At 37.9% G+C, this 10,336-nt stretch overlaps 2 protein-coding genes across 2 annotated transcripts; both read left to right on the top strand.

The window, feature by feature from the left end:
• The first annotated feature begins 1,375 nt into the window (after nucleotides 1–1,375).
• Nucleotides 1,376–3,414, top strand: LOC145781730 (uncharacterized). The gene is made up of 2 exons (XM_082593400.1): nucleotides 1,376–2,044; nucleotides 2,531–3,414. Exons 1-2 carry the CDS (start codon nucleotides 1,376–1,378, stop codon nucleotides 2,873–2,875), a joined length of 1,014 nt encoding a protein of 337 aa, XP_082449526.1. The 3' UTR covers nucleotides 2,876–3,414.
• Nucleotides 3,415–6,818: 3,404 nt separating this feature from the next.
• Nucleotides 6,819–10,199, top strand: LOC145782065 (caveolin-1-like). Its single transcript, XM_082593800.1, has 3 exons — nucleotides 6,819–7,375; nucleotides 7,702–7,926; nucleotides 8,882–10,199. The coding sequence occupies exons 1-3, from the start codon at nucleotides 6,989–6,991 to the stop codon at nucleotides 8,999–9,001; spliced, it is 732 nt and encodes a 243-aa protein (XP_082449926.1). The 5' UTR covers nucleotides 6,819–6,988; the 3' UTR covers nucleotides 9,002–10,199.
• Nucleotides 10,200–10,336: the final 137 nt, after the last annotated feature.

Below are 10,336 nucleotides of genomic sequence, written 5' to 3'. Positions count from 1 at the left end.
ACTACCCAGACAGCAAATCAATCTTTAGAAAGTTTGCAGACTTTAAATCACTATAATAAAGGATTGATTTGCTTGTTGCTGAGTATGTTGTTAAAATAATATTAATTGAACGTGTAATAAAGTACAAAAACAACATCAAATAAGGTGGTGAAAGATAAACTTTCTCACCACAGGCAGCAGCATTGATAAGGGGTCCAAGGGGATACTTTTGGACCCGGGCCGGTGATAATTTTAGGGACCTGTAATCTTTCCATGAGCTCGGGAGCTTGAAGACACCACCGCGTATTCTGTCAATATCGTGAGTTTTCTTAGTATTGTCTTGATTTGGGGCCAGAAGATCTCATTGGTACCGGGCCCAAATTACTCTCTTAACGGCCCTGCCAACAGGTCTATTCAACTTGCGATCATTCCGGTCCACCCCGTCGAGCCAAACCAGAATCTTGAAATTCTTGTACGTCGTTCCACACAAAGGCAATTGGAAAATAGCAACAGTGTCCTAGGTTGAGCTCACACGTTTGCGCTGAAACTTCTCTCTGAAACGGTGTGAAAATGTGCACTATGACAATCATTAAGACAAGAACCTCTTAACAGTTGCAAAGCCACATAAGATTCTTTTTGAAAGATATAGAACTTCTTAGCGAGGCCTCATTTCTGGGCAGTTCTATGATATCTTCACAATGAATCTTATGTAGCTTTGCAACTGTTAAGAAGTTCTTGTTTTAAATGATTTTTGCACTGCGCATTTTTGCAGTTGATTTCACCGTTGAAATAGTTTTTATATTTTCATTTGCGTTTTCTGTTCCCGATGGGTTACTGAAGAAGCAGCCTTTGCGGCGGCGAAAGCTTCATCAATAAATTATACAAGTATCCGAACCAGGCTGATTTCATTTACTTGCGTAACATAATTGCTATATATGTTTAAATTTTTTCAATTTTTATCTACACCACAACCAATGAGAAGGTCTTAGCCTACTTTTAACATTTCGTAATTTTTTTCTTTATCGTTACAAATTCTAAATACTTGTTGGCTAATTTGCTTTCCAGATCAATTGTTTTCCAACTCTTTTTTACTGGTTTAGTATCGGAAATTTTAATTTCCTATTTGGGAATGTTTTAAGAAATATTAAATAAACACGTTTTTAACAGCAAGGGTCTTGTTTTGAAAGTCGCGACAAAAGAGCATGATTGCCAGAAGCTTAAGTGCAAACTGAGTTTGATATGAGTGAACATGCAGACAGAAGCAATTGTGAGGCAGATATATCTTTGTTGGAATGGGAATCTGCAAAATCGCTTTCATCTTCTGGTGGTGCAAAGGAGGACTGTATTTTGACCACAGAATTAACGGATTCTGAGAATGCAAAAGCTCAACTGCGTAATGAAAAACGAGAGAGCAGTTTCGCTTTTCTCCCTGAAACAAGAGAATGATGAGAAAAAAGCAAATGATCTGACGCCTTCAGTTGACAACCAAATCACTTCCAGCGAACAAGACTTGGAGTTGCTGAGAAAAGTCAGGGAAGCTCATGATTTTGAAGTAGTTTTTGGTAGCAGGGACAAGAAAGGCACAAAGTTAACAAGACACGCTTCGGTTCCAAACCAAGCAACTGGAATAGAGACACCAGATATTTCAAAATCTTTTAATCCTTTTGAAAAAGGAAAATTTGAGGAAACTTGTGATACCGAATCATCGTTGTCATCACTGTGGTCAGTTTCAACATCACCAAACCCTCCCATAAGTTTTTATAAAAAGGGTTGCCAAACGACCAATCTACGAACAATAATGACCACTGAAAGCGACCGGCGTTCCCTCAATGCTTCTCGGGATCCAATCAACCCATATTCAGAAGAAAATGACGAGCTGGGTCAAGCAAACGACGAAAAACCGATTGTGACGTCAGCTAACGATGATTATCAGGACAAAGTTTCTACAACATCAGAAGAAAAAATGAAAAAGAAGAAGAAGAAAACACGTGGTCTTCCTATTCCTGTACGGGCTTTCAAATCCAGAGAAGAACGCGACCCGGAAGCAATTAATCAAGATTTGAGAGTAAGTAGAAAAATAAAGTGTATCCAATAGAATCGACAAGGAGATCCAATGGGTACTTTAGGGCCTTGGTGATTTTAAGGGCCATAACCTTTCCGATAGATCCCAAAACTTGAAGAAATCACCGTATATTCTTTGGATATAGCCCGTTTTTCTTAGAAATACCTTAATTGGAGACGAGAGTGTCTCATTGGCACTGGGCCTAAATTATCCTTTCAACGATCCAGGTTGTATTTAAAGTATTTGTTTATTTGTTTGTTCTAACCTAGAATTGCAGTGTAATTTTTATTAAAAGCTGTTATCATGTTTTTTACAGAAAATGGGCAAACTTTTTAAAACCAAAATGAAATATTTCTTTATCCATAATTTTGCATGATATAGTTTTAAAAAGAGATTTGTGGTATTTTTCTCTACTGCTCAAGAATAAACAATTCGCTTTATTTTGTTTTTCTTTGCAAACCTTGACAAAATATCTTATTCTTGGTTTAGGTAAACTTTACCGACGTCATCGCCGAACCAGAAGGATTTTACACCCCGAAGTTTTCCTGGAACCTCAGCCAGGAAGTGTATGGATTCGGAAAAGGATGTTGCTACTCTTGTGCCACCTTCTTCTGCGGCATCCCACTCTCGTTTGTGTGGGGGGTTTGGTTTGCCTTGTTAGCGTGCCTTAATGTCTGGTGCCTTGTGCCTCTCAAGCGATGCAACAGCATAAAGATGTCCTGCTGGAAGGGATTTTGGGGAGTTTTAATATCATCTTGTTGTGATCCAGTTTATGAGAGTATGGGAATGATCTTCAGCAAAATGAACGTTAGAACGGAAAAGTACATTGTGTAGCATAAAATATACAAAAACAAAAGTTTTCTTTCATGTGCTACAAATTGTGTTTGCTAAAATTGAAACCTAGCTCTGATGTAAAACCGGATTTTTATCTTTTTTGATTGCATTCATCGTCTTAAAAGAAAATTTCGCAAAATTCTACTGCTATAGAAAATCATAAAGTATGCTTACCACAAGCTCATGCGCAAAACCAAGTTTATCCTTTGCTGGACGAAAATGACAAATTAAAATTACAACGATGATTTTGTTGATTTAAATAGCCACCTTTTTTCATGTGCACTTTAGTGATGATATAAATGCATATTTCTCTTTCTTCTGAACAAAAAACATGATGATCTTGTTGTTTCACTTTCGTTATCTTTTAATGTCTGGCAAGAGAAGTAGCTTTGATTTAATGTTGCCAATTTTCAATTATCGAAAGAGTTGAATACTTGATTTGCTACAGCCTACACCACATTGAGTGACTTTTTTATGTTTTAAACATTTACAATTTTCTGCTGAATTTGTGGCTTATCGTAATAAATCATTGCACCTTACGCATTGTACAAATGAAAGCTCAAGCTAGCTTTGACGTACAGCCTTAATTTTCATGTCATCACCATTTGCAAGAGTGCTCAAGGAAAGGTTCATTTCATAAAAAATTGAAAACAGCTATGACCAACTAGCCCACAATAGCCAAAAGAAAGTAGATAACTAGTCAAGAAGCCTTTGGCTACCCTGTTAACTTTCTACTCAGAGGAATTACTGGCATTCGTCTGTTAGATAGCTTAAAAAAGACTGCAGCAATATATACTGCGTTTATCTCTTTATTACAAGAGCGATGACAGTTAAATTTGAAATGATCCGAGACAACACGAACACAATCAGTCATTTTTACATTGATTCAACGTCTGTATCAATGTAAACATGACTGGTTATGTTGTTTGTGATGACTGCTCGCTCATGTTTTTTAGCTTGCCGTTCAAGATGTTTTGCTCAAGAGTGCAACTGTAGCTTGTAGCCTAGGCCTACTGCCAAATACAGGTAGAATCAAACCACTTTTTGTGTCCACTTAAGAACCTCAGCTAAGATAGCAATTCAGTTCTCTTACATTGATTCAACGTTTTCGCACATGATTGATTGATTGATTGATTGATTGATTGAATTTTTATCCTCGGACTGGGAAAGCTTCTTGCAGAGCTTAATCCTGGCAGTTTCGCATACTTGTAGAGGCTTTGAATCACTGATGCAGGCCCGGCCACCGAGATTGACAAAGTGAAGTTTCCGATTGTTGAAGTCTTGTTGCCGGGGAACTATTCCATCCATTAGATGCCGCTGAATGGAGAGCATTCCTTAACGTGCGTTGCTCAAGCGCACACCCCGAGAGTCGAAGCAGCGCCGCTTGATCTTGAAGCTTCTTCGTTCCAGACGTGACGCGCTAAATTGAGCTATCGTGGCGGACACATGTTGATAGACCGTCCTCGAACGTTAAATTAATGTAAAAAAGGACTGTTTTGATGGATATAACAATAAAAAGTAATCTTTAGTTTTGAGCAGACGATAAAAAATGTGAAACAGCAATCGAAAAATGTAGGTTCGACTCTTATTGGGTGCAGGCGGTTGTGTTTGGGTAAGATATTTTCTTGATGGATGACAAACAGTGGGGTAGCTAGAGGGGGGCGGACCGCCCCGGGCGTCACGTCTGGGGGAGGCACTTTCAGACTATACGATTTTTGATTTTGATTATAATCTGATAAAAAAACGCATTTCATTTTCACATGCTTTTTCTTGAAGGGGTGGCAAAATCTGAATCCGTCCTGGGCGGCACATTCCCTAGCTGCGCCACTGATGACAAACAAGTATTGTCTTCATTTTAGTCTAAATTTTCACCATCTACGTACGTTGAATCAATGTAAAAAAGGGCTGGTATGCTGGATACAGTCTAACTGATAACAATATTGGTAATTGGAAGACCGCCCGTTCTGAATAAAGTTCAAACGAGGTCACCAAGCAGAAAAGTGTTAAGTTTGTTTTAAAGTTGCTTATTTTTTAAATATTTTGCTACGGACTTATGATGTCAAAAATCTCAAATCTTTGCATTTATAGTCTCAATGCTATGCTTATTCCGTTTGCATCTTACGCAAAAAGCCGGTACCTAATTTAGCTATCGCTCGTGCCACTGAGGTACGGACATCAGGGATTTGGTGTCACGTGACAAAGATAAATACAAACTTAATTTGCGGAGTCATCTTCCAAATGTAGTCTGATCCCACAGTCTCTAACAAACTAATTGCATTCAGTGAAAAGCAGCGGTTGCTTTGCATTATCGGCCGCCACTTGGATCTAAATGACCTTTGCATGAGTGGAAGCAGTTGTTCTTGAGGCACGCTGAAGCTCAACAGTTGCAAAGCTGGACCATAACATTTGATGTCTTTTTAACGTCAGTTTGCTTATTTCTAACATTGGCAAACAGAAGCATTAATTCACAATTAAGTGGACCCATCGAAGACCCAGACTTTCACTAGTTATAACCATTTTCATTAGTTCGACACTACAGCATGAAACGGATCCAGCAAGCAACGTTGGGAAATGCAATTTCAATAAAACATGGACCAAAGAATACCTGGCAAAAAGACTATGATTTAATTCGACTTTGCAAATACACCGCAAATAAAGTTACTTTTCTATGTTTTAGGGGAGAGATATTGTGAAAACAGTGGAGGTATCACAACAACAATGATGTCAGATGCACAGGGCCGGATTTAGCAGATGGAGGGCACGGGACACTTTTAGATCGGGGGGCCCCCCGTGCAAAAACCACCTCTCCATCTACAGTAGCATTAATCCAGCACTGCGCAGCATTTTGCAGAAACTTCAAAGGCTGAAAGAAAGATAACTAACACATAATCACATTTTTTCCACATAGGGGGTCCCTTCAAAAGTCGGGGGGCTCGGGGCACCTGCACCCTCTGTCCCCCTAAATCTGGGCCTGCAGATGCACATACACTTTATGTATCCACCAATGGGTTAGTAAAAGTCTTTATTTGGTAAGATTTTGCTCACGCAATAGGTGGACTTACATCTCATAATGCCTTCGGTTCTTCACTTTTTTGAGCTCTTCTTTTGTGTGCCGTGTATCTTTCACACAAACGTTTAACGTAAGTAGGTTACTCAGCAAACAAATCAATGTTTTTGATTTATTCTACGTTTGTGGACGTTGAGCCAATGCAAAAATTATTGAATTGTTAGATGGCTGACAATTTATGATAAAAAGTGAAGCAAACTCAATGCAAGGTGTGTGGCCGAGCGGTGAGAACTCCGGGAAGACGTTCGCAGGGGTATGGGCGCAATTCTCACCGAGATTGCGTAGTTGTGTCCAGGTATGGCGCTTAAACGACACTCTTGAAGATGTTTCCTTAGCTGTATTTTCAACAACTAGGAAGCAGCTTGGATGCGACGAAAAACAATAAAACAAAGATGAATATTGTGAAAATAAATCGCAAATAATTTTGATTTTTTTTAGAAGCATTTTGTACAAACTTGTTGAAACAACTACTGTTCAATCATAAGCATGTTCAACCTCTTGTACAGATTATATGATTTGGTATCATAGAAAAATGTCAATGGTTTGGAGCTAAAGTATTTTAACTAAAAATATGGCAATAACAAAGATACTTTTAATTCGATGGGAAAACTGAGTTTTTTAAATAGGTTATGTTTCCTGGGTGACTTGAGATCATCAGCTTTCGCATTCCTTTAAAGCATTTAATTTTATATCAGATTGTCCTAAAATTATATTGATATCTTTTATTTTCCTGCCACCGTAAATAACTTTCCTGGCTTAAGCCTTTGAAACCTCATATTTCAGTTGATGTGATAAATCTAGATGAGAGTGATGAGAGAAAAAGGCACAAGGCACCATCTGCTTGAAACATTAGAAAGGCTTCGCTAGTGGGTACGATGACAGGTTAGCTAGATATTAGTCTGCCAGTAAGTTGGAAACATTTTTCAAGCAAACATTTTGTATCTTTTAAAGTATAGTTTTTTTTTATCAATCAACCGATAAGATTTGAAAGTAGCGACACAAAATCCAGCTTTTATAATATTTTATGAAGTTTTTCTCTTGCAAAAATGGCAGACAGTGAAAGTGGCGCGCGGCCCGAACAAGCCAATACCGACAATCCATTTGACAACAGCGAAGCGACGGGGCCAGAATCCCCGCAAAGAAGTGGATCTTTCCAGAAGAGAATGAGCCAAGATTCATCACAAAAGGAAGTAGAACTGGATGATTATAACAAAGAAGTCCAGAGATCTCAGAAAGATGATGATTCTGTAAAAATTCCTATCGATTCAACAGGAATGGAATCGGTTGATCTGGGCTCGACCGGAAATGTGAAAACAAGTCAACCGGAGTCAGCAAAAGCATCAAAAAAATCTAAGAAGAAGAAGGAAAAGAAACGTGACCCAATGATTGACTTTGTCAACAGAGATCCGGAAAATTTGCAAGAAGCGGTGAAGGTTGGTGCTGAATGAAAAACTTGCCTGGCCATTTATCCAATGAGAAATCTGTTTAAGTTGATAAACAGTTGGTTAGTCTACTCGAAACAGCGCAAATAGATACTTATAAGTTAGTAACATTTAACTTAAATTATGTTATTGTGCTTCATGCTGTAATGTTGTACACAATTAGGATTGTAGCTTAATTAAAGCGATGAATGTTGTTAGTATTGTCCCTAATTGCAAGTGTAAGACAGTTTTTAACAACCAGTAAACTTACTTTTTAAGATTTTTTTCATTAACCTTTGCTTTTGTAACCAAGGCTAAAAAACTAATGTCTTGCACAGGTGAACTTTGCCGATATCATTGCCGAACCGTCCGGAGCACACAGCTTCAACACAATATGGGGAAGTAGTTTTAAGGTTTATTCCATGACCAAGTTTTGGATTTACCGAATCTTAACCCTAATTTGCGGTGTGCCGTGTGCCTTATGTTGGGGAATTTATTTCTCTTGCCTCGCCTTCTTCAGCATTTGGTGGATAATGCCTTGTTTGAGAGCGATAAAGATTAAGGTAAAGTTGGTGTATTTGATATTACAATTCACTGAACCGTTAAGTTTGAATAATTTTTTAACATTGCTTTCGACTTATTGTAATCACTACAGAGACACAGCAAGAGTTCAGAGAATGTTAAAAGAAATAATGAAAGAAATAGAAAAAGTTTAAAGCAAAAAATAAATTTTGAAACTTGTAAAGCAGACCTGAGCAAACTACGGTTTGCGGTTGGATCGTTTGATCTGGCCGGCCAGATATTGGCCAGATATTGGCAGATATCGGCCAGATATTGGCAGGCTATAAATTAGTGTGTTGAACCAATGTATTTTTCAAACGCTCCAAATGATTTTCACCGCAATCGCTTCGAAAATTCCTCAACCGCAATTTTATTTTATCACCACTTTCTCATTCAAACTCATTCTTGAGAGGCTTTAAGGTTTTCTATAAAAATGGTCTTTACTGTCTTGAATGGCGATCTTTCCAATCGACTTATTCATTCCTTCTAATTCATCTTCGGAAAACTTCAAAACTTTTCCAATTACAATTTTTTTGCCCCCAACATCGAGCAGAGTCAGAAAGAACTGACTTTCCAATTAGTACAAAAACTCGTATAGGAAGCTGTATGGACTTCTCATCTAAAACGTTATGCTTGTATGGTTTTGCAAAGTCGGTAGGCCTACTAGGCTACATCCTACATGCGAATAGGCTTATTATTGCAAGCAACATTTATAATTAGTAGTTAAACATCCTTTGTGTAGTATTTGCCTATACACACATGATGGTCCATGTGTCAAATAGCGACCAGTCGTTAGCCCAGTAACCAAAAATTTCACCCACTCCTATGGTAAAAAATAGAGCAAGGTGACAGGCTAAACATAAAGGCGGCTGTTGCCACAGCATCTGCAGAAGAATCATAACAAAAACGCTTTTCACCATGAATGGCAAGTTTTGTGACCATGTTTTTACTTTTCAGATGAGCTTCATCAGCCAATTGTGGTCGCTCTGTATCAGAACTTGGCTTGATCCTATTTTCGAGTCGATTGGCCTCATTCTCAGCCGCATACGGATCATGCTGACACTACGCCGAGACTGACCCACAAATGACTCAATGTCATCACCTAACGGGAGATCATTATTGTGTGGTTTAAAGTTTTAATTTCAAGTTTATTTGTTTCCAAGTGCAAATTATAAGTGATATTTGTACTTTTCTTTTTATTTGGGAAATTGTCGTTATGGATTGTCCTTAAGTAACAAGATGACCATGTTTTTGTTAATTAAGACGTAGCCTACACACTAATCAGGGAAAACAAGTTGTAGGCTACTTCTACTAATCCCTAACTTCAACAAAGTAGGCCTGCTAATTACTTTTTTGATTCAATTCATTTGCCGCAGTAAAATATTGCTCCTTGTCATTATTTTAGTTAAATAAAAAGTTATTACTGAACACCAGACAAAATCGATGCTATAATCTCACATTATTGATTTGAATGTTATTTGACTGACGTCACATCAGCGATGAATAAAGAAGTGGGATGCGAAAGCTTTTATAATGTCGGACTATAGAAGGGCTTCTGTTTATCGTAAATAACCTCTGTGTAGCCTACTGTAAAATGACAATTGGCACACGTAATAAATTAATAAAACTTGTTATGACAACCTGCATTGCGCTATTAGCATCAGGGCTGGATACACTGAATGCATATAGCCTACTTACTTGTTAATTCAACTATCCACATACTTGCTTTACACCTAGCCAACTGCAAAGGCTTTGTTGAGAAAAAGAGCTTTCTGGTAATCTTTCAACTGTCTTTTCAAACAAGTATTCTTTAAATAAGTCCTACATACAATTTGCTAACTGTCTTCTGCAGCTGATAGTACCAGCTCCACTATGAAACTTTTTGGAATTTTTAAGAGCCCCATGTTTAACGCTGTGCCAACTACCGGCTTTCTAGTGTCACAATACGGCAATCACTGCCTGCCTTCGTATTCTCCCTTTAGATATCCCTGCGTCACATTACTAAACTTCTCAATGAAGTGCTTTAAAAATGTTGAGATTTGTACTATTCTGCATATAGGCTGAGAGCTTGTTTACAACCAAGGTAAGGCATTTCCTTCCAATGTTTCTTATTGAAGTATCAACGTATGCTGCAACTGCTCTTCTATAAATACTCAAGTTCTTCAAAAAGTCTGTTTTTCACGCTCAAAATTACAGTAGCCTAAAGGCTACTTACACATAAATCAGTGGATGGATTGGTTTATTTATGAAAATATTTGCTCATAAAATCAAAACTAACATTTTTTGCAATATTTTTGAGTTAGTGAGGAAATACATTCATTCTGGTGATGTTTTAACAAAACTGAGAACACCAGAAATGCTACAAAAATTAGGGAATTCCAACGAAGAAACCACAAAATCATGAAGCGCTGG

Source organism: Aplidium turbinatum, chromosome 13 (genome assembly GCF_918807975.1).
Source record: "Aplidium turbinatum chromosome 13, kaAplTurb1.1, whole genome shotgun sequence".
NCBI lineage: Eukaryota > Metazoa > Chordata > Ascidiacea > Aplousobranchia > Polyclinidae > Aplidium > Aplidium turbinatum.
This window is presented reverse-complemented; position numbering and strand designations above follow the sequence as displayed.

What these genes read in the sequence shown, in the direction of transcription:
- LOC145781730 (XM_082593400.1), top strand. Translation starts at nt 1,376, where the DNA reads ATGAAAAACGAGAGAGCAGTTTCGCTTTTCTCCCTGAAACAAGAGAAT. An exon ending in CAATTAATCAAGATTTGAGA is followed by an intron (nt 2,045 to 2,530) that starts GTAAGTAGAAAA and finishes TTCTTGGTTTAG; the next exon opens with GTAAACTTTACCGACGTCAT.
- LOC145782065 (XM_082593800.1), top strand. Translation starts at nt 6,989, where the DNA reads ATGGCAGACAGTGAAAGTGGCGCGCGGCCCGAACAAGCCAATACCGAC. An exon ending in ATTTGCAAGAAGCGGTGAAG is followed by an intron (nt 7,376 to 7,701) that starts GTTGGTGCTGAA and finishes TGTCTTGCACAG; the next exon opens with GTGAACTTTGCCGATATCAT. An exon ending in TGAGAGCGATAAAGATTAAG is followed by an intron (nt 7,927 to 8,881) that starts GTAAAGTTGGTG and finishes TTTACTTTTCAG; the next exon opens with ATGAGCTTCATCAGCCAATT.